Genomic DNA, 25,388 nt, shown 5'->3' on the forward strand with positions numbered 1-25,388 from the left:
GATTATTTTTCAGGTTGCCACACACAAACATTTACACTTTTTGCTCAAGGACAGATAAGGCACATTGTTTTGAGGTTGGCAAAACACTTAAGCGGGTACTTTTTTTTTTTTTTTTTAAATGAAACTTGGTCTTTATATTTTTGAATCACATGACCAGAGCTAAAATAAATAATAGAGTATATAGAGTGTAGAGCAGTGTGACAGAATTATATTGTATTATAAAAATTGTGTTCAATCCCCATTAAAGGAACATCTAGGGAAATTATGGAAGCCAATTCAGATGCCTCTGTCAGACCGACCAACAACCCCCCCCAATCTGCCTGAACCTCCAGGCACTGAAAGCCAGTGTAACTAGATTAACATACAACTAGGGAAATTATACATTTCAATTCATCCATCATCCAAAATATTCGATCACTGTCTGTGGCACATACTTTGTCTTATGGGAAACCTGAATGGATTGTAAGCAAATAATTAATCATGTTATGTCATCTATCAGTGCACTCATCTTTACAAATAAAAAATTACCTCTCACTGAGCGAACTACACTTTAATCATGTCCCCACTGCAGGGATAGAACAAACCCTTCACCATCAAAATACACAGCTTTTAGCCATTAGATTCTGACTGCACTAGAGTTTCTCTTGCATATAATATGGTTTTGTGCATACTACATAAAACCACAATTTTTCTTTTTAGATCAGTTTTTTTATTTGAATGGTTTAATTGCACTTCAAATTTTACCTAATTCTTTTCTCTTGTAATCCAAAGTAATTTATAGTTAAGGGTCTTACTAAGGGACTCCACAGTGGCAAATTGATGGTGCTAGGATTTGAACCTTGCAACCTTTTAAGCAGTAACTCAATGTAAATGTAACAAATGTAAATGTGATCCTGCAGTTATTTGTGTTTGTACCAGGCTAGTTTTTTTTTGTTTTTTTTTTGGTATTTGGTTCTTTAAAAAAATATATATAAATTATTTAAACCATTGCATCCCTGCCACCAACAATATAGTTTTTGGTCCCCCTCATCTCAGCCTCAGGCAAGTTTTCTATATAAAATTTTATTTATTTATTTATTTATTTAGATAGATAGATAGATAGATAGATAGATAGATAGATAGATAGATAGATAGATAGATAGATAGATAGATAGATAGATAGATAGATAGATAGATAGATAGATAGATAGATAGATAGATAGATAGATAGATAGATAGATAGAGTGAGGAAAATAAGTATTTGAACACCCTGCTATTTTGCAAGTTCTCCCACTTAAAAAACATGGAGGGGTCTGAAATTGTCATCGTAGGTGCATGTCCACTGTGAGAGACATAATCTAAAAAATAAAATCCAGAAATCACAACGTATGATTTTTTAACTATTTATTTGTATGATACAGCTGCAAATAAGTATTTGAACACCTAAAAAAAGTCAATGTTAATATTTGGTACAGTAGCCTTTGTTTGCAATTACAGAGGTCAAACGTTTCCTGTAGTTTTTCACCAGGTTTGCACACACTGCAGGAGGGATTTTGGCCCACTACTCCACACAGATCTTCTCTAGATCAGTCAGGTTTCTGGCCTGTTCCTAAAAAAACGGAGTTTGAGCTCCCTCTAAAGATTCTCTATTGGGTTTAGGTCTGGAGACTGGCTAGGCCACACCAGAACCTTAATATGCTTCTTAAAGAGACACTCCTTGGTTATCCTGGCTGTGTGCTTCGGGTCATTGTCATGTTGAAAGACCCAGCCATGACCCATCTTCAATGCTCTAACTGAGGGAAGGAGGTTGTTCCCCAAAATCTCGCAATACATGGCCCCAGTCATCCTCTCCTTAATACAGTGCAGTCACCCTGTCCCATTTTGCAGAAAAACACCCCCAAAGCATGATGCTACCACCCCCATGCTTTACAGTAGGGATGGTGTTCTTGGGATGGTACTCATCATTCTTCTTCCTCCAAACACGTTTAGTGGAATTATGACCCAAAAGTTCTATTTTGGTCTCATCTGACCACATGACTTTCTCCCATGACTCCTCTGGATCATCCAAATGGTCATTGGCAAACTTAAGACGTGCCTGGACATGTGCTGGTTTAAGCAGGGGAACCTTCCGTGCCATGCATGATTTCAAACCATGACGTCTTAGTGCATTACCAACAGTAACCTTGGAAACGGTGGTCCCAGCTCTTTTCAGGTCATTGACCAGCTCTTCCCGTGTAGTTCTGGGCTGATTTCTCACCTTCCTTAGGATCATTGAGACCCCACGAGGTGAGATCTTGCATAGAGCCCCAGTCCGAGGGAGATTGACAGTCATGTTTAGCTTCTTCCATTTTCTAATTATTGCTCCAACAGTGGACCTTTTTTCACCAAGCTGCTTGGCAATTTCCCCGTAACCCTTTCCAGCCTTGTGGAGGTGTACAATTTTGTCTCTAGTGTCTTTGGACAGCTCTTTGGTCTTGGCCATGTTAGTAGTTGGATTCTTACTGATTGTATGGGGTGGACAGGTGTCTTTATGCAGCTAACGACCTCAAACAGGTGCATCTAATTTAGGATAATAAATGTAGTGGAGGTGGACATTTTAAAAGCAGACTAACAGGTCTTTGAGGGTCAGAATACTAGCTGATAGACAGGTGTTCAAATACTTATTTGCAGCTGTATCATACAAATAAATAGTTTAAAAATCATATCTTGTGATTGCTGGATTTTTCTTTTTAGATTATGTCTCTCACAGTGGACATGCACCTACGATGACAATTTCAGACCCCTCCATGATTTCTAAGTGGGAGAACTTGCAAAATAGCAGAGTGTTCAAATACTTATTTTCCTCACTGTAGATAGATAGATAGATAGATAGATAGATAGATAGATAGATAGATAGATAGATAGATAGATAGATAGATAGATAGATAGATAGATAGATAGATAGATAGATAGATAGATAGATAGATAGATGATTTTATTTATTTATTTATTTTGTGTATTTATATCCTATTACATCCCTAATCTATTTGCCTTAAGTACATTCACATGCATATATTTTGCAAATAGTTGTATTGTGAAGTCATCAGAAGACATTCCTGTTACTACGTGCTAAAGTAAATCAGTGGGTGGGCAAATTTAAACTTTAAACAATAAATCAAATTTAGTCTGCAATAACCAATTTAGCTCATGTTGGAGAGAGATGCTAGTTCTGGTTAAAAATAATCGTTGTCCGGTCACTGCATGTGTGAATGTAGCTTTAAGTACTTAAGTACAATATGGTTATAGGTTCATGCTGACTTACTTTTATCTTATTTAACCCCACGTTTGGGGCTCCTTTAAGTTTCAGAAAACACTGTTGTAAGTGTCTTCCAAATCATAGAACAACACACAAGACACAAAAAGTTTGGGATGAATAATAAATGTATTCTTGATCGTTTTTTTCTGTCAGGAGAAACCGGGCCACTCCAAATAAGTAAACAATACATAAAGAAGCAATGTCTGAATACAACATGGAATGAGGAAAGAAAAAAGTAGAGACTTTCTGTACAAACACATCCGAATTCAGATCGACCAATCATTCTCCCAGACACAGGAAGATATACTGAAAGAGGGAAAGGAGAGTTAGAGATGGCAGGACAGGTCTGTGTGCATACACAAAGTTTAAGAGCAAAGGTGGGTTGCTGTCTCGCTTGTCAGTCTCTGTCATGGGTGCATGAAATGCAGAATACAGTACAGCAATGACGTCAGTTAACGTTGTTCCTTGAGCTCTTGGCAGAAGTGTGTGTGTGTGTGTGTGTGTGTGTGTGTGTGTGTGTGTGTGTAAATGTTGGTTTGGGACTCATAAGAGCAGGCAGCCGCTTCTCTTCTTGCGCTTGCGGACCTGCAGTGCTGCCCTGGTGGCCATCTCAAACACCTCCCGCACACCCTCTTTAGTTTTAGCAGAACACTCCAGATAACCGAATGCGCTGATCCTGTTAGCCATGTCTCTGCCTTCCTCTGGCTTTACTGGCTCCTAAACAAACACACGCATAGTTACAATGATACCGTTACACAAATAACATTGCATAGCTTTAATCTTAATTGGCTGGAAAACCAAAAATTATACTATTGGAACCTGCCCACATTTATGTATAAAATCCCACTGCATTCTTAATATATAGATTCAATCAATTGGTCACTATGTAGTATAGCATCAAGTTCAATGCAAAATACAGGTTGATATAATGATGTTCATTCGAATATAGTGCTGCTTCTATATTAACAGGATGCGGACAGCCACAAGATGGCAGTGCAGTTAGAATTCTGCTAAAGAGCCGAGCTAGAACTGGATCACACGGCAGTTGTTCCTCTGGAGATTGTTTGTATGCAGTTCAATGGCAAAGATACACTCTAATGTAATGGCAGTGGTTGACTTTGGATGTTCAAACAGTGTATACAATATCTCGTATAGCGTATATTCTGCCATTAGAGACAGTAATAAAATCTTAGACAATACAAATAAGCATGTGGCTTATATCAACACGCTGAACATACTAGATTAGTGTACATTACAGAAATTCAACAATAATCCCAAATGCTTTTACACACACACACACACACACACACACACACACACACACACACACACACACACACACACACACACATTTGAACCATTAATGCAACTCCTAAGAGGATAAGTGTTCCTTAAACAGGAAACAGCTGCTTTTTCTCTACCCAAGATGGGTGTTGCAGACAGGAAGTGCTTTGTCCTCTCTATTTGAATGGAAGACAATAATCTGCAATCATCGTTTAAAAATGACTGTCATAGCCATGACAACATGCACGCACGCGCACACACACACACACACACTGTACCTGCTTCATCTTGGCCAGCTCTCTGCGAGTGTGCTCATCATTGCGCAGGTCTTTCTTGTTCCCCACCAGGATGATAGGAACATTAGGACAGAAATGCTTCACCTCTGGTGTCCACTTCTCCGGAATGTTCTCTGAGTAGGCGAAAAGCACACTGTTAAAGCAAGCACTCACAGGCGCTACTTACGGCTCTACACATTGCATATAGATAGACTGCGGAGCAAACATTAAAAAAAACACACAATAGATAAGTAACTAACATTTTCAATACAGTTTATGAAAATTACTGTAACAAACGCATTTCAGCTATTATTACATTAAAATATTTGTTAGGCTGGGCTTCTGAAAATAAAAATAAAAAAAAAGGAATGAATTGGTACTAAAAAGCGGAACACTTTTTGTAATCTTACTTTACAACTCTGTGACTGCACATGAGAGCATGACACAGCCTTGAACTTGGACAATGGTATAGGTGTCTGCCTTCAAACATGCAATGTGAACATGTACACTAGGGGGCAGTGTCAAGCATTTCTTAACTGTTTCCACTAGTGGTGTTGCAACACTGTGTTTAAACCTACAGATCGAACTGAAAATGATTAATGCATTATTGTTATTTTTAAATCGAGGCACTTTGGTGTTCTTGCTTTTTGCATTTTATTGTGTTTTGTAAAAAATGGCCCCATGCTGAATTAAACTGCTGAACCCCTGGAGAAGTGTGGTGGTCTGAAGTACCTAAACTGTCAGGACTGTCTATGGAGAAGCACATGAGGATGACATCTGTGTCTGGATAGGACAGCGGCCTCAACCTGTCATAGTCCTCCTGTCCTGCAGTGTCCCATAAAGCCAGCTCAACCTGAGAGCGAGAGAGAGCACAAGCGTAAATATGCATTCCACTAAAACAAACCACATTTCTGTTTAAGTACAACAGAAGCCTTTTTTTCCACTAAACAAATGACACCTGATCTAAAATCTATCACAAAACAGCTGCCATGTTTTTCGGCTGGCAAAATTGGTACTATAATTCTCTGGTCCGGAACACTGTTTGAATCATTTTAATTGATACAAATAAAAGCAGCTGTATATTAATTTAAATTCCATCTGAATAAGTGATTTGCATAAAGGTTTAAATGTTACAAATGTTAGGATTAATGCCAGAGTTTATGACAATGCAAACTGTGAGTGACAGAAGCTACAGAAATATTTATTTCTCATCTTGCATGTGGTCACTGCTGATGAGGGTATACGCTTAATGAGCACTTTATCAGAGGGATGTAGCTCTTCAGCTGCAACTGTTCATGACACGGATTCCCTATAACGTTGGAAAAGAATTCTGGTCCTTGTCACATGCGGTTCATGCAGATTTTTCATTCGGAAATTAATTCGGAAATGTCCCGGTGACTCGGAAGGCAACTGAAGAACATTACACTTATTGCCATTTCACTCAACTTTAGCTTTATGACGTGGTGCATCATCATGCTGGAAGTTATTATTAGAAAATAGTAAATTATGGCTATTAGGGGATGCACATTACCATCGATGCTCAATTTCGCTGTGGCAATAGTGACGTGATGATTTGATTGGCAATAACAGGTCAGATGTGTGGCAGGAAAATAAATAAATAAATACACCTTCCACATACCATTGCACAACCTCCACCAGCCTGGACTGTTGATACAAGGTAAGTTGGGTCAATGGATTCATGCCCTTGGTGGCAAATACTATCTGTGTGCCTCAGCAGTAATCAAGTTACATCAGATCAGGTTATGTTTTTAGTGTCATCTGTCCAGTTTGGATGAGCCTGTGCCCACTGCAGCCTCAGCATTCTGTTCTTCACTGACAGAACTGATCCCACTGTGGCCTAGAAGTTTTTGACGTGCATTCTGTTATGCTTTTTGATCACCGCAGTTGTAGAGTCAGTGTAGTCGTTTTTTTGCAGTTCAATGCCATAAATAGTTTTTCAGGTTTTTTTTTTTAATAGCCGTAGTAATAGTAGTAGGAGTAATTTCCTTATTATTTAAAACATTCTGCATTGAGAAACTCCCACATCTGATTGTGTAACAGTTTAGCTCTTAAGCAGGTTGGAAAGCAAGCCATGTTTCTTAAAAACATTTAACATGCAACAGAACCAACATCAGTGAAAAGGGATCCAACACCATGTGAGCTTAAATTCCAACAGGTATAAATATAAATCCATATATACATGCATTATATAGTAACACACTAGTTCAATCTTCTTTGTTCTCTCAACCACCCACCCAACACACACACACACACACACACACACACACACACACACACACACACACACACACACACACACACACACACACACACACACACACACACACACACACACACACACACACACACACACACACACACACACACACACAGAGAGAGAGAGGGGAGACATTCTCTCTACTTTTCGTTTCTTTAGACGATAAAACTCAAGGAAGAGAACGTCAAGCACATGCATTTCCTCTGAGGAAAGTAAGGTCTAGGAAAGGTCAGGGATCTTGGCAAATTTAGTCTCGTTTACTTTATTGCTTCTGAAAAAAATGGTCAGAAATGGGCAGGCTTTTCGGTCATGTTGTCTTACCGATCCATCACTATCCTCTAAATTTCCCAAGCACTCTTCCCCTTAACATTCTTGTCCTCTGAGTCATATCGCTTTCACCCATTTCAGTTTCAGTGAACAGCACATCAACCACTTTCAGGCCATCTTGTTGAAATGGACAGTTTGAAAAAAAATTGAGACAATTTGTACTTCCTGTTATCACTATCATGAGAAAGTCAGCTGATGTGGTGTATATACTGTATACCTGGCTGATCAAGCTGAAGCTTTAGGGAAATTTGAGCCTAATACTTCAGCTAATACTTAAGATTTAAGACTGAGAAAAATGTAAAGCTAAAATACAGAGAGATGCCCCTTCACTCGTTAGAAAAAAATTTCCTTTTCATACCACTCTGACAGAATTTGTCCAAACCTCACCTGTGTCCAACAGGGTATTTTTTTTTACATGTATGTAAGTTATGTTGCAGTTTTACTCAAATGACATCACTCCATAAAAATCTGCCATCCAAATCTGCAGTGCACGGGATTTACTTTGGTGCTGGTGTGCATAAAGAAAATTCAAGCTGTGACATTATTTTGAGTGGATCGTTCCCAGGAAGGTGTGATGTAGGAATCCATCCTGGATCGGATGCCAGTCTAGTGCTCGAAGCACACACTAATTTACACCTACGAGCAAATTTATCTTGGCCAATCCACCCACTGGTATGTTTTCTCGAAAGGGACTCGGAAGCTGTGATGCAGTATTGTTATCTGCTGCACCTGTATACTTCAAGTACCAAGATATATCATCCAAATAAGCCATTGTAATGTTCAGTACGACCGTCAGACCTCGAATGTACACAGAAGTGACTGGATAAAACCACTAACTTTTACGTTAATTACATGTTTTGATCGCAATTCTGATCGTTCTGAACGCAATTCGCTTCAAACAGTTATTTAACCCGTGTTGCAGTACAATTTTGCACCCACTGCCCTGGCGTGATCTTCACCCAGCCAGCCAGCCACACAGCCCACTGACCATCTGATGCACTCCGGTGCTATTTCCAAGTTCTACTTCCAAGGTCTCAAACCAACCTGTCTGGGGGTAAACAAAATGCCAAGCACTGCAACTGACAAAAAGCATCAACAAGATCGCATATGGGTTAACATGCACCTGCTGCTTACTCACTGCCAATGTACCAGGCTTAATGATCAGTGCTGAACAGAGCGCTTCATTATAAGGAACATAAAATAAATAAATAAATAAAAAATAAAAAACACTAATCAGCTGCCCTGTGGTATAACACATTTTATAAAGCAATGCTAAATTGACTTGTAACATTTTCCAAAACATATATAAACAAAAAGCAGGCAATATTAGATTTTAAATAATTCCAGGTAGCAAAACTACTTATAAACATTACATCTACTAACATTAGGGTTGCAAAAATCTGGGGATTTTCAAGACTGAAACCTTTCCAAAGGAAATAAATAGAAATAAACTGTAAATTTACTTAAATTACAGGCCAATTACAGGGAACTTAAATGGAGTTGAGAATAAAAAAAAATATATATATATATCTTGCAGTATAATCTTGGTAAAAAAAAACAATATTTAGTGCAATTTCACTTGAATTTCTACCTGCACAATCATCAATCCTGTGCACGTGAAATGACACAAATATTACATACATTTATGCTTAAAACTTCCTTGTGCTGTGTGTGATCTATTGTGCAACAAAATTATACTAACAATTGCTTTAGTTTGCAGCATGCCAGCTTATGACCAAACAAATGTTTATATTTATGGTTGTATATAATACAGTTTAAATACATTTCCCCAAATTTCTAATTCATTCCCAAAAATTCCCATTAATTCCCGAAATGTTTTCAACTTGTAATATTTACATAGGTCCATAGAAGTTGTTCTTTGTTGTCTTTTTAACTGTCTCTAATTGACAGCAATAAAGCCGGCAAGCTCTATATTCAGGCATTTGGAAATAAAAAAGCAGATATCCTTCAGCTGTACCTGAACATCTAAGCAGCTCACCCACTTTCTATCCACTACCATAAACTTCGAATGGCTTGTGACCGGGCTTATAAATATGTTTTATATAATATATGTGGTTTACAATGCGACTGATGGTGATGTTCTGTATGGTCACATCTTCGTAAAACTGAATAAAGAGCTCTAGAGATACAATACCGTGGTGTTTAAAATGCATCAACATTCATCTAATGGATCTGCCTACTGTCCTCAGTCGGCTTAAGAGAAACAGACAAGCGATTCTCTATTATTACACAACACCATGCTATTACACCTGACTCTACCTTTCTGGTTGTTACTAATGGCGCATCTTGAAAGCCACAGTACCAAATAGGGGCACTACATTTAGAACAAATAATGAAATAAATACACCGCTATGTGTCCTTGTTTGGGATTTCGGAGAAAAAAAAAGCATAAGCGGACTTGGGAAAGCATTAATAAAGTCAGACCAATATTTTTTCTGATAGGAACAAATGATATCAGACGGAAACAGTGCTAGAATGCTGTATCTGTTCGACACGGTTGTAGTGGATCGATGCGAAAACATCAGAATGGAGCACTGAGGTAGAATCGATCTGACTGACACACTATACTCTCTGATAAACACTGACCCACAACACCCTGCACTGGACTCAGTACTGTACTTCACACTGTATTGGACTGACCATTGCAATCAATTTTATCTGCATTTACATAATACACTTTCTATACACAAGAAAATTAATTAATCACATTGCACTCACTGAAAGTTCAATTAAATTTTTTTTGTATAGCGCTTTAACCATTTTACATTGTCTAAAAGCAGCTTTACAGAGATAATGTGGTGATAAAGAATGAATAAGATGTTCTTTATAAGTGTAAGTTTGTCTCTGATGAGCGAGCCAGTGGCGACTGTGGCAAGGAAAAACTCTGAGATGGCAAGGCTATTTCTAAAATAAATGAAGACAATTGCGCGTGCGCGTGCGCGCACACACACACACACACACACACACACACACACACACACACACACACACACACACACACACACACACACACACACACACACACACACACACACACACACACACACACACACACACACACACACACCAGCTGTCTGTATTGTAAGATTGCCCTCATTAATACATCCAAACCAATCATTTGTCGCTTCTCGCTCACCTGTTTGCCGTCCACTTCGATGTCAGCGATGTAGTTCTCAAAGACAGTAGGCACGTAGACCTCAGGGAACTGATCTTTACTGAAAACAATGAGTAGACATGTCTTTCCACATGCTCCATCTCCGACTATCACCAGCTTCTTGCGGATGGCTGCCATTGCTGTAGATGGAGAGAAGAAACAGTGATGTAAAATATAATAATGAAAATAATAATTAATAATTCTGGAGACTGTAAGAACATAAAGCAAAATAAGGCAGGATAGCTAAAATGTTCCCTAAGCACTTGTACTCGGCACGTTTTTAGCTTATATCTAACTTTGGAGCTTGATTTATACAGCAGAAGTTCAGTTACTGCATGGTCAAAATTCAAAATCAAGAAAAAAATAAAACTAAAATTAAATACGAGACGGCGTGTGTCAAATTTGTGTCAGCTAGCCCCATTTCCACAGAGCCTTCAGAGGGGAAATAAAAATCGCTTGGGGATTTGCTGTCCCGCCCTTTTCCTTTAGTCTCTCTTCCTGCAGTGAGTACTTGTGGAAAACAAGGACACGATGGCCTGAAAATGTCTGAGCCAGAACAGCACAGAAACACACACACCCTTAAATAGATCCACCGCAAGCAGGTAGACCGCAAGCGTTTCGCAGAGGACTACAGTACGCTCGAGATAATGCAGTCACGTTGCTGAATACACACAAAAGAAAGTCCGCCTTTACCTAGACATACTGTTCTCCTCTGTGCTGAAAGCTACATGCTGGTGCATAAACAAGGGGCAGGGAAAGTGCGATTGTGTATGTTCTTGGTGGTAGCCAAGTTAAAGGGCAGCAAAGCTGGAGTGCTGGTTTAACCTTTATACATCCAACACGAAACGCAAAGTATGGAGACATTATTCTTGCCACAGTAGAGCCACGTGTAAAACAAACAAACAAACAAACAAACAAACAAATACTGCTTGTCGCTTGGCGTCATCCCTACAGAAAAAAATATAGATACAAAAATGGTCCTTGGTTTAATTTCTTTTCTTGTAGTCATACTGCCTCTTATCATGCTGGAGATGTATTAAGGGCTCAACAATCTAAATATGAGGAATAAATAAGCAAACAAGAAACTAAAAATAAATAAATAATAAATAAACAGTGATTGCATTTTAGTGTGCAACTAATACAATACACAGATAAAAGTGAACTGCAGATGCAGTGCAACACCTGGCATATAGTCAATATTATGAATTTTTTATATTTCCCTCTGCCACAGAATCTTTTCCACAGACGAGTATGGAGATCGTAGAGAAGGCCATGGAGAAGGCAGTGGGGACTGCTTGGACCAAGACACATTCCTCAAACATAGGTCTAAAAGGTTCACTGATTCGGTGACAAATGGTGAAAGTGGACATTGTTCATGTTGCATGCCGTTGCTTTACGTTTTATATGCCAGCGCTCAGCAAGATGTTACGGATTCTATGCTTACCCTGATAACATGCATGTTTACACTGTATGCAAAGCCAATTCTCGGTGACGTACGGATTGAATTGTGTCTGCCGGAAAGATTGCAAACGCCTTTTTTTTCCCTCAGTAAATCTGTCAGAGCCGCACCCAGATACCGTTCCGCCCACTCAGCTCAATTTTGTCGAATAATGGTTGCGAATGACTTTCCTGTTCTTCGCTATGTTTGTTTCTACACATCAGACAAACTGAACCTGGTCGTTCTATCTATAGCGTGTGCTCACTTAACCATTCCAATGAGGTTATACGAGTGTTATATTATTCTGAAAGTTGATCAGCACTGGTAAAATCACTGGTATGCTCTTTTAAAATGGGATTAAATCACACAACATATTTGAAAAATCACACACACACACACACACACACACACACACACACACACACACACACACACACACACACACACACACACACACACACACACACACACACACACACACACACACACACACAGTAAAGTACTTCCATGACTACACGTACAAACAGAAACAGAAAACATGTTTTGCTTTTGTGAGGGTCTGGAAAAACCACTATCACCTCATCTACTGTGTAGGCGTTTATTTTTGTGCCATTTCTGGGCTTTACATATTCAATGTTTAAAAGAAATGTGCATATAAAATGTATCTTTATCTCAGAAACCACAGAGAAATGGATTTACCTTCTATTCTCTCTCTTTGCCCGTCTATAAGCAACATACTGTATCTGTCGTATGGATCGATTTCTGGTATATCAAATATACCAAATAAAAACCCCTGTCATATTACTGGGGGTGTAACGGTACACAAAATTCATGGTTCGGTATGTACCTTGGGTCGGAAGTCATGGTTCGGTTCAATTTTAGTACAGATAGAGATTTTCTTTTATTATAAATTCACTTTATTATAGCTAAAGTTTGTGAACAACAGTTTTCATTTTTACAAGTAATTGTAAATAAGATGCCTGCTTGGTTAAATTATATATGAAATAATATTTCATAGCATTTATATTATAAAAATAAAATATAAATGTGTGCAGGTTTTACATTTAATATTAAAATTTAACTGTTCTACTTATTTAAGCAAACTAAAACACATATCTTTATTCCTTACATCCTTCCTTCCTTTATTTACTCTCTTGATATGCGGAATTTTCAGGATCAGCTCCTTTCAAGAGAAATTTATTAAAGTATTAAAAAAATACAAATAAGAAAATCATGGTCATATTATTAAAATATCACAGTCATTTTACTTCGTATTTAACAAAGTATTTCGGCGCACTACAAATGGTAGTTCCTGTACGGAATGAGTGACACTAGTGCGCTGTAACACTGGTTTCTTTTTATACCCCTGGCATTGTTATGCATGTTTTCAAGTTTAACAATAATAAAAAAAACATTTGCTCAAAGTGTGAGGCAGAGACTAAAACTTGTTAAGGTGGTTTGCCATTTAATACATTCATTGGGGGAACTGAAGAGTTAAACTATGTTCCGCATGTAGAAAAGACTGCACGCCGGTTCGGTATGAATACGTGACACCGTTACACCTGTACCTATTACCCTGGCAAAGTACAGCAGCTGAACCTTGTATATAATCATATGTACATTATGGATGTAAGATTTATAAAGTCCTTTAAAAAGAACTAGTTTTTAATACCTTTTTAGGCATTTATAATTATAATTAATTATTCCTTAATGCAATTGCGCTTATTTTCCCTGACTGTTCATTCCAAGCTGCGATTTATATAAACGCCGATGAGGAGTGAACTGTAATTGATGAAACCTGATTGGTTCAGAAACTGCATCAAGTAAAAGATTATTTCTAACAGCTGCATCCATCAAAAATGTCCGGCTCGGCCATACAGCTGATTTTCAATTCAAACTTGAAAAAAATGAATATTTAATCAATGCAGGAACAATTACGCAACAGTAGCCACCGGTATCGGTGTTGATATTTTTCGAAATGATCGAGCATTATGGACCAGCAATTGCTACATCACCCCACCCCACGCATACTCCCGTACAAAACAAAAAAAATGAATCAAAAAGTAACAGAGGCTGTTTTGCAAAACCAATGATTTAAAGAGAAAGAAACTCGAACCTAAAGCAGGTCACAGCTCGCTCTCTCTCTCTCTCTCGCTCTGCATGCGTGTGTGGTGTGTTTGAGAGAGAGGCCGTGAATGTTCCTGGTGATAGCGTCCCAGTTTCACACACGCACATTCATCACGCTGTCGCTCTCGAACGGAAAGTCTTCAATTATGGCCGGCTCGGCTTGCTACAGCGCACCGGTGACTTTTAAACCACCAGCGGAGCTTTACTGCAGATTGGACACAAACAGTCTCCTTTCACAATTACTGTAAGGCAAATGAGAAACAAGCGCCTCATAAAAACTTTGTTTGACCTTGTTTTCCATCCCAGCGAGCAGATGAAAAGCTAAAAAGGTCAGATTGTGTGTGCCGGTTTTAACCTCCTTGTTCGCGGTACAATACAATTACAGCAAAAACATTGTACGTCTTACTGATGTGAAATTAAAATTATGGAATGCGTCATTTTTTTTAAAGCATGAAATGTTGTTTAAACGTGTAGTTAACTGGTCTGTGGAAAAGTAAATGAGCTCAGCGTTTTTTGTTTTTTGCTGAATCATGACATGATGATATTGGTTAATAGGTTTTTCCCCCTTTCCACCTACACATGGCAATATAAAGGATGCTTGTGCACAAGAGCATTAGTGAAGTCAGACACTGACGTAGGTTGAGGAGGCCTGAGGTGCAGTCAGTGTTCTAATTTATCCCAAAAGCTGTTCACTAGGGTTTAAATCAGAGCTCTATAGCGGACCACTCAAGGTCTTCCCCTCCAACCCACCTAAAGCTCGCTTTGTGCACAGGGGCACTGTCACACTGGGACACTTTTGGATTTCCTAGTTCAAGTACATCTTAAACAATTGTGTACCTTTAACTTTGTGGCAGTAGTTTAGCCATTCAGCTGTTATATTTTTGAAGCTCTGCATTTGAACTCAAGAGAGGAAAAAACAACAGAATGGGAAGCTCTGAGCTCACTTCCTGTGCTGGACACTCCCTTCCTGCAGCCAAGGAAAGGTCAAGTGAGTCAATAACACAGATATGGCTATAGTGCAAACAAGAAACCGGTTATTACTGTATGTGTTAAATTTTTTCCTAGCGATAGTAAGAGCAATTTAAAAAAATTGCATTGCCTACCAATTAATTGTTACTGAAAAACAAAAAAATACAGTTCCTTGCTCACAAGCTTTACTCACAAAACCGATTAAACAGTTTAACATTTGCCTAGAGGAAGCTGAACATCTTCACATCTTTCAGGTCCCGAGTCTTTTTCCTCGGCAGTTGCTATACTATACGAGTTGGCTTTCCTGCCAGGCTGCTTTTGTGATCATTGAAGCAAGAGGATAAAAGTATAAAATTTTATGGCAAAACCATAAATACTGGCACCTCGGCTAGGAGGTAGTGCTGTAAAAGAATGTACAGGTACAAAACCTTTTTTTCTCCCATCCAAATTCCCATTCGATCACAACAGCAACTAGTGAGGGAAGGTGAAGGCTAGGATGTTACATCACAGGACAGCTTAACACACCCAGCGCTAACTGCCCTGTTTGGCACAGACTTGCAGCTTGCATGACCCTGATCATTGACTAGTGTTGGTGAATGACAGCACGGGGTTTATGCAGGATTCACAAAGCCTTACTTAAAAAAAAAAAAAAACTTTTTAGGACCATTAAGAATTAAATTTAAGACCTATATCGCAACAACCTCACTCACTCACTCACTCGCCTTAAACCAAGCTCTTAAAAAAAAAAATAAAATAAAATAAAATAAATAAATCGCTAAACTTGCACTCTGCCATATAAAATCCATTTTACGTCTGTGGTACAATCCGAGAGAGATTTGTGCAAACAACAGAAAGCTGATTGGCTGTTGCATGTTAAGTTTTATTTGTAGTCGTAATACAGCGAATTATATTTGAACTAGCGAAAGAAAGAACTATTGCACCACAAAAACTAACTAAACAAAAAAACCTTCTAAAGTGCTGCGGGAGCATTTCAATGAGCATTAGAGGTAGTGTTACATCAGAAAAAAGGACTTTTCAAGTCATAAAATATGGGTTTCAAAACGTATGACCTTTTAGGACCCTGTGGAAACCCTGTAGCAAAAAAATAGTAACAATGAAATAATTTTCTGCCGCTCGCTCCACTCGTTAGACATAAAACAAGCTATTGAAATAGTATGTGGATCAGCGAATAAGAATAAAATGCCAACCAAATTCTCATTTGATGTGCCTTTTCTCATGTACAGCATGAGTGGAGAACATGTGCAGATGAAAAGTGGGCAGGCTGGATCACAGTTAATCGGTGGTCGATTCTGGACCTACTGCCAAAATCACTGTGTCCGAATAAAGAATGGACCCTTTTATGAAGAATCACGGGGGAGGAAACGACATCATGAAAATTACCTTCAAACTTCAAGTAGCCTGCGACCCTGACAAACCCTTAGAATTTCCCCATTACACAATGACAGCATGTTCGTGAAATCCCCTTTCATACCTGTTTCTCTGATAAAGTGCATGCTGAGGCCAGAGGCATGTACCAGTTAACGCTTTAAAACGGCAAACCTGGGCAGGCACTGACTTTATGCAAAACATAGGACAATTTTGCACTCAGCACCGAAAGCCTATCCTATATATAAAAGAATAGAAGGAGCCATCATGTGGGCAGGAGTTCACATGTTTTGAAGTTTTATAAATAGTCAACTCACCAAGCAAAAATGCTGCTTCATGACTAGCCAACTTTTAGTTCATGGTCCCAACATATCCAACATAAAGTCTGAGGTCATTTATAAGCTAACTGTGTACAACACATACTTACAAAAATTATTGCATTTTACAACCCAGATTTTTTCATTAGTTAACAAAACAGCGATTTCTCTAGACCGCTCAATCTTCGCATTTCAGCGGTTTATTAGAGAGCTTTTCAGAGTCCGGAATGAAGGCCGTGTTTGTGGTCTAAGGTGGTTGAAAGAGTGCCAGCAAACCGTACATTCAGCACAAGAGCAGGCTTCTGGTTTCCTCCTGTGAAGCAAAACAACACACTTCCTGATCCTGGGAGTGGTGCTTGGCAGTGTGCTTTCAAGCCAGGGCTTCCACACAGAAAATAACAGAAGGGTGGGACTCTTCCAAAACACACAGCCCAGGTTTCAGCCAAAAACCCACTGATACTACCGACACAATCCAGGAGAATCTCCTTTCGAGACTTACAGGCAGGCATCATTAAGAGATGAAGAAGATAATGATCTAATAATAATCTATAATAACTAATTATGAAAAGAATGGAATTTCAATTCCATTAATAACAGCATTTGATAGTTGCTTTTCAAAAGATGTACACCTGGGATTATGAGGAAATTTAGGACAGGCACAGGAGTTCTTAGACCTTCACTTGTCAGTTGCGACAGAACCAGGGAGACACGCAAGTTCATCTTGCCCTGGGGGAAGTTACCTGGATACAATCTGCTCAATCATGCACATTAAAACTCTTGCAGTCGGCTTTGAAGAATTTGAAGAACCATAAAAAAAGGACAGGGAAAGCACTGGGGATGTGTCTTGAATCGGCTGGTTCATCGGTGTGAATTCTTGAATAATAGTAGTATTCCGTAGATGCACATGAAAGTTGGTCTGCTTGAGGTTCTGAATACACTGAAAGTTTGATGTCTGGATTTAGAGCAGTGCTCAGAGAGGAAGCAGACTGTCACACAGTCGTGTCAAATCAGTACATAGACAGACTGCCCAAATCGTTTCGGACTGCAAAATGTCTTCATTTCTGAAGATGGGAAGTGAAGTATGATGTTCAGGTGTTCACCTGTCAACTTAATGTGACATGACACACCTTTAAAGTCTGGGACATTTCTTTGTTTCAAAGAAAAGTAGCCAAGAGCTGCCACTTTCACAAAAATAGATCCTTTCCTCGGCATGGTATATGACCAGATACAAAGCTCTTTCCCTATTTCTGGGAGATCTTGTTTAAATCACCACTTCACACAAAATACCTAAACTTCTAAACACTCGGCATTTAGTATCAGGGCATTTCCAGTGCAATCAGGATTGTTACATTCCAGATGCTCAAGTGAACTTAAAAAAAAATACAAATTAAAGCCTACAAGCCTTCGTTAATTTCCTTGTTGCTCCAGGGTAAAGCCAAAAGGTACTGGGTAAATCTATTCCATAAGATAGTTTGTCATTGGAGAATCTTACCAAATGCATTATAGAATTTAGCATATAAGTTGGTATCAAAATATTAAACTATAAAATTACTTTATGTATCTGTCTTTACACACCATCACCTTGAAAATAGTCTACTCGCATAGCAATACATTGCTCCCAGCGTTCCTGCCACTTCTGGAATGTGTCCTGGAAGTCAAGCATCTTCTGCCCTGGATCTCCGCAAAGCTTTTAAAAAAAACTGCAACATTTTGGCAGGATCTTCAACTTCGGGAAAAGGTCGCAGTCCACAGGAGCCAAATCTGGCGAGTAGAGTGGCTGCGGAAGTGAGATCATGTTGTTTCCACCGAGCTCGGTGGCAGAACAGCACCAGTTGCACAGCTCCCGATATACACATTCACTTATAAAGTTCGGTGCTCTCTGTGACTGTGCGTGCAGCCGTGTGCTGCCATCTGTTGGCATGTTACAAAATTAGAACCTTTTGATCACCTCATATACAGAAGAGCAGAAGTCAATCAGCTTACAACCATACAGATTCTGAAACTTGTGTCCAGAAAAGTGTACAAATTATAAGAGGCTTTTTGGCTCAGGGAGAATAAAAAATGTAAAGCTAGTGCCAACCTCTTTACCCATCCATATTTCTGTATAATTTATTACTGATTCGGTTTGCTAAATTCTATAAGCACCAAGATAAATCTCTCCTACACAAAAACAGAGTTGAACATTAATTTTATATAATCTACTAGAAACAATCTGAAGTATTTAATGAGCTATAAATGATGTATTTAAATGTGAAAAAGAAGATTGTGTTAATCTTTTAGCTCAGCTGACGTAATGACTCCGAGCTCGACAGGGAATCGAACAAGAGGTTCCCTTCGCCTTCAATGGACATGGCCATAAAGCCATTAATTAGCTAAAAGAATCAAAAGGACTGAACCCAACTGTATTGTACAGTTAAATACTTTGTATCTGCTACCGCTCTCGAACCAGGAATCAGAACAAAATGAGGACAGCGCTCCAGAGTGTGTTTATTTTCCCCAGCTTGATTTAATCAGGGCATAGGCTATTGAAAAACTGCTAGGCAATGATGTTGCACTATATAATAAACTAAATTTAACCAGGACAAATGCTTCTTTAGGGGATATTTTAGACAGCAGCATGGCCGTGCTCACTGCTCTTAATATGTCAGCCAGCATGAAGTTCGCTTTTCGACACAAGGTAGAAGCCAAAAGTTCTAGAGTAAAGGGGGTGCGATACAATTTCTCACTTTACTGTGCAACTTAAATAAGTTTAGATCCCTGCTCCTTAGGGCAGCTATAGACAGCAGCTTCTGATGTATTTTAGAAACCAATTTCAGCATTTTGGTTCACAGTGTGGGTGAAGAACTCCAGCTCTATTGTGTGAACATAGAAAAGACTATAGAGAGAGATTTTTGTACATCATAGCAGCCCTATCAATATTTCATGTGGTACCTGTTTACTTTACTCAGTCTAAACATGCAGAGGACACGTTCACCAAAAGAACGCAGGTACTTGTATTGTGTCAAGCTTGAAGGCATAGACCTCAAGTTAAAGGCAAATTTGAAAATGGATAGAATACAAAAAATATATAAAAAAAAAAAAAAATAAAAATGGAGGAATGCAACCAAATACAAATATGGGGTTCGCATGGGAACTGAGACACAGACTGGTACTTTTAAATCACTGAACTTCAATATTCTATAAATAGAGAAGTTTAGGCCAGACCCACTCTGGGTTAAAAACTAAATAGAAAAAAAAAACGTTTGGAGTACAGAACAGACGCAGATTGTGTTATGTAATCACGGCCGAGAACTGACGGGACGACGCCCTTCTGCTGATGAACTGATGCTAATCAGGCTCATCACTCAAACCTCAACTGTCGTAAGCTGTGCCAAAGCTTACATTTCATGCGCTTTACCAAGTTTGGTTATATTATGAAAGAAACGTCAGAGAAAGCAACATGAGACTGGCAAGCTCTGTGGGAAAAATTTTCAAAAGGAAAAAAATAAAAAAATAATAAAAAAAATAGCTTCATACTGTATTTTGAATGGTAATATAACTCCGCCTCAATACCATTAAGTTCCTCTTATCTCACATGCTACCTAGTCAAGGAGCTACAGGCATCCATAAAGATAGTGAATGCAAGTCGTAGTGATCAGTGTTCTAATGCGTTTCTCTTCAGAGGAGATCATTACGATTTTATCACAGTCTGTTATAATGTTTTATTAAACAGCACAGGTGCCCTTGTTTATTCTCTACAGAAATTGAAAGGAAATGTGAAATGAAAATGAGGGAGAAAAAATAAAATAAAATCATTCAAAACGGTCACGTTTATCATGTAAAAAAAAATAAACATGGAGAGCAGATGTCTGCATATATCCAGCATTATTAACTGATTAATTTCATTTATAGTATTCTACTAAAAGGAACAACATTTTTACTAGATGAACCAATTTCTTTTGTACAGATATGGGAAGAAAGCTTATAGACCTACAAAAATCCAAAGCAAACCAGAGATGAATGTCAAGAAAAAAAAAAAAAAAAAAAAAGTCTGTAACATCTGGAAGAAACCCTGAGAAGTACTAGAAATTTTCTTGGATGAAACGATATATCATTATTTAAAAAATACGATTTATAATTGGCAAAGTGCACAATACATTTATTTCATGAGTACTGCAAGATTTCTTTAGTTTTATTCACAGTCAACAGATTTGTCCGTTTGTCGTGTGCCGAACAAGTAAAACATGTTTCCCGGTATGCTGTGTGTTCTTATGCGTGTGTCAAGAGGAGAGCCTCCACAATGAAGGAGAAATGTACACAAGGGCAAATCAGAGACAAAATAATCAGTGCCTATACAATCACAGGCTTCTCAAAAAAAAAACAATGATGACAAAAAAAAAAAAAAAAAAAAAAAAAACCTGTGTTTTGGTATTTTTTCTTCCCAGGCGTAACTCACCTCACCTCACAGCATTACCTCACACGCTAACTAAATATCATCCATCCAGAAGGTTTACCCTGGGTGAGGGTTAGTAAATGTTTTCAAGACGGTAGGAAACTACGATATGAATCAGAGGTGAAAGGTTATAGTATTGTGGTCTAAATCACCCTAACAATGGTTAAAGAGCTTCCATTTAAGCGTGGTCTTCACACCCTGTTCAGTCACATGCTGTATTGTGTTAACAGGAAACGCACACAAAAAGTATGATTACGATTCCTGCTTGACAACATTAACATCCTTCCTGTAAAATGCAATTTTAGCAGACACATCAGTATGTACGCCCCTCACATTTCAGCAATGTTATATGTTCTCAAAGGAGGATTCTCTAGAAAATTAAAATTGTATATATTTCAGTGTCGTCATTGTGCAGCTTTGTACAGGTTTACGGTCCTCGAAAAACAACTTAACATACAGCCATTATTGTCAAAATAGTGGACAACAAAAGTGAGTGCAACCTAAATGATAATACTGGGTCTATCAAGGACAAAGAAAAAACCAAGTGGAAAGTAAAAAATGCACCACACTTCAAGAGGACAAGCACCTCAGGATGATCAGCCTTCACAGTTGACACTTAACCAGTCAGCTTAAAGCACAGCTCAGTGACACATTTGAGGTACCACTGTCAACATCCACTGTTGTCTGGAGGCTCAGAGACGCATGGGCAAGTTTCCGGCTCCTGAAGGCTACAAATAGAACAAAAGTAACTAACGTGGACAAATACACACTATTGACATTTCTGGCTCAAACAGGAGAACTTGTGTAAGACAGAGAACAAGTGAGATGTTACCAGGCTGCCTCACACCCACAATCAAAACTGGAGGTGAAAGCTAATGGTTTGGGGGTCGATTTGGAAAAGGGAAGGTTGGAGAATGCAATTTTATCTAGACTGTGGCTAACTGGAACCAACTTCACAATGCAACAAGACAACACTGGTGTGTTACACACTGAAGCATACCTCCAAGCTCTGTAGGCGTTATTTAAAGAGAAAACAGTCGGCTGGAATGTTGTCCATCACGGAATTACAATGCCACTGGATCACAAAGTCAGAGAGAAATATCAAACATGTGAAGAACACCTTTGGCATATACACATACCCACACTCATCCATATGTGCATTAATAAAATCAGATACTTATGTAGGGTGAGGAGGCTTGAGGTGCAGTTAGTGTTCTAGGTAGTATAGTATAATACAGTATTTATATTTAAAATCCTGAAAAAAAATTGAAGCATTGAAACTCATTATTATGTCTGTGACTCTCCAGCTTTTAAGATTCTGTGCTAAAGACAGAAAGGTCACAAGTTCAAATCCCAGAGCTGTCAGACTGCCACAGTTTCAAACTATTTCTCAATTTGTCATTTTCCTATTTTCCTTGAGAACTCTCATCTGACTGAAGCACAATGAATTTGTCCAGACTATGAATCAAACAGGGGTGGACAATCATTAGCTCAGTCACCAGGGACCAGCGTATTTCAGGTCAGATATCAGGTTTTATTTCATAATTCCCTCATCAGGCAAGCTGATCTGACAATCGGAAAAAAAAGAAAAAGAAAAATTATTCATTACAGACTTACAAAAGAAATACCTCATGCTGTTACTAGAGTGAATGCGTCTGAACCCACGCACAGATTATTAAAAGACACATAAAATTCAGCTAGCATGTATGGATGGTCTTTTCAGGATGAGGAACCCAGGCATTTGAAAATACTGACAGAAACCAAGCAAAGCAGTGTGTGGGGTAAAACACTTATATAACTCTCTAGCTGAGCTTTGCTGTTAAATATACAGAGAGAAATGGAAGGCTTTCAAATAAAATGCAAGCAGAAAACTCCATGACCCATAGCTGAAACACCAGAATACAAACAAAATTCAGCACCTAATAGTAAGTGTTTCTTTTTCTTTCTATTTCTCTGTGCCAGACACACACATGCACACCATGTTCTCACCATGCCCTCCATCTCACTGTACTTCCCTCATTGCCTAGTTTAAGTTTTACATCTATCTATCTATCTATCTATCTATCTATCTATCTATCTATCTATCTATCTATCTATCTATCAGATAGATATATCTCACCCACAGTAAACGTGCAAAAACTGTGTACAAAGAGTCAATATTTTGTGTAAGCAACATTGTTATCTAGCATTGCTTTAATCCTCCTGGGTATAGAATTCACCAGAGCTGCACAGGTTCTTGCTGGGATCCTCCTCCACATCATGGTGCTGCTGGATGTTAGACACGTGGCGCTTCTCCATCTTCTGCTTTAGGATGCCCACAGGTGCTCAACAAGGTTCAGGTCTGGAGACATATTTGGCCACTTCATCACCTTCACATTCAACTTTCTCAGCAAGGCAGTAAAAACTGCCGTTCGGCCCAGTTTCTGAAGGGACGGCATCAAGTTGTAATACAGAATGTCCCCGTACATGTTGAAATCCATTTTTCCCCCCCATCAAGAAACCGTCAGCTCCCCAGTACCAGCAGCACTCCTGTAGCCCCAGACCATGATGCTACCACCACCATGCTCGACTGTAGGCAAGACACAATTTTCTTGGTACTCCTTACTAGGGGATTGCCACACATGCTGGACACCATCTGAGCCAAGTTTATCTTAGTCTCATCAGACCACAGGACTTAAAACCAGCCATTAGGGTTTGACAAGCCAGTGGACTCTAAGTGCCCAAGCCCAGGTAAATGGGGAGGGTTGCGTCAGGAAGGGCATCCAGCGTAAAACATGTTCCAAATCAAATATACGGATCACGAACCAGAATTTCATACCGGATCTGTCGAGGCCAGGGTTACCAACGACCGCCACAGGTATTAGCCAACAGGGTACCGGTGGAAATCGGGCTACTGTTGGCCGAAGGAGAAAAAGAAAAGGAGAAAGATGTCTACAGATACAGCAGGGAAAGGAGAAGTGGAGGAAAGTAGAGGTTATGGTGGGTACTTTAAATGTTGGTACTATGACTGGTAAAGGGAGAGAGTTAGCTGATATGATGGAGAGGAGAAAGGTAGATATGTGTGTTAAAAGTTAGAGCAATAAAGGACGCAGATGGAAATGTGTTGAGAAGATGGAGAGAGTATTTTAAGCAGCTAAATGATGAGGAAAATAAAAGAGAGGGAGAAAGTTGGATGATGTGGAGTTGGTGAAGGAGGAAGTGGATAGGATTAGTAAGTAACAGCAATTAAGAGGATAAAGAGTGGAAAGTCAGTTAGACCAGATGACATACCAGTAGAAGCATGGAGATGTTTAGGAGAGATGGAAGTGGAGTGTTTAACCAGATTGCTTAACAAGATTTTGGTCTGCGCTGGTAAAGCTCTTTAAGAATAAGGAAGATGTGCATACCTGTAGTAACTACAGGGGAATAAAGTTAATTTATCACACAATGAAGTAATGGGAAAGAGGTGACCATCTGTGAGCAACAGTGTGCTTTTATGCCGAAGAAGAGCACCACAGATGCATAATTTGCTTTGAGAATGTTGATGGAGAAGTATAGAGAAGGTCAGAAGGAGTTGCATTGTGTGTTTGTAGATTTAGAGAAAGTGTACGACAGGGTGCCATGGAGGAATTGTAGTATTGTATGAGGAAGTCTGGGAGGGTGGTGCAGGACATGTATGAGGCTAGTGAGACAGCAAGGCCAAGGAGGAAGATTATGGATGTGGTTAAGGGGAAAAAACATGAGGGTAGTTGGTTTAAAAGTGGCAGATGTGGAGAACAGGGTAGTATAGAGACAGATGATCCGCTGTGGCAACCCCTAATTGGAGCAGCCATAAGAAGAAGAACAGGTTGTCTTAAGCAAACTGTTTGCGGGCTCTGTCTTGTGAGCCAAATTTAGAAGAGGTTTCCATCTGGGAAACCGACTTGTTGCAGTGCTGGCGCATAGTCTTAGGACTGACAAGTGAAACCTATCTTAGAAAACTGTATGAACCTGGCTGCTGCACTTTAACTCAGTTTCAGAGTGTTAGCCTCGGCCATCTTTGTGGAGAGAAACAGTGTTAATTCTCAAATCCTCAGAGAGTCTTTGCCAAAACCAAGTTTTATTTATACAGTATTGTCCCTTAAAGA

At 39.0% G+C, this 25,388-nt stretch overlaps 1 protein-coding gene and 1 long non-coding RNA gene across 3 annotated transcripts in view; one reads left to right on the plus strand and one right to left on the minus strand.

Moving 5' to 3' along the window:
* The first annotated feature begins 2,914 nt into the window (after positions 1 to 2,914).
* LOC310733977 lies at positions 2,915 to 3,796 on the plus strand. Its single transcript, XR_014535950.1, has 2 exons — positions 2,915 to 3,104; positions 3,144 to 3,796. It is a non-coding gene; the product is annotated as an uncharacterized lncRNA (long non-coding RNA).
* Positions 3,382 to 25,388, minus strand: part of rhocb (ras homolog family member Cb) — a 32,952-nt gene continuing 10,945 nt past the window's right edge. For both annotated transcript variants that reach the window (XM_083555468.1, XM_083555469.1), the window contains 4 exons: positions 10,596 to 10,753; positions 5,566 to 5,686; positions 4,837 to 4,967; positions 3,382 to 3,991 (listed from right to left, as the gene is read on the minus strand). In XM_083555468.1, the coding sequence (XP_083411594.1) occupies positions 3,818 to 3,991; positions 4,837 to 4,967; positions 5,566 to 5,686; positions 10,596 to 10,751 (582 nt within the window). In that variant the 5' untranslated portion in view covers positions 10,752 to 10,753 and the 3' untranslated portion in view covers positions 3,382 to 3,817. The remainder of the gene's footprint in view (positions 3,992 to 4,836; positions 4,968 to 5,565; positions 5,687 to 10,595; positions 10,754 to 25,388) is intronic.

This window comes from Silurus aristotelis (genome assembly GCF_946808225.1).
Source record: "Silurus aristotelis genome assembly, chromosome: 11".
Classification (NCBI taxonomy): domain Eukaryota; kingdom Metazoa; phylum Chordata; class Actinopteri; order Siluriformes; family Siluridae; genus Silurus; species Silurus aristotelis.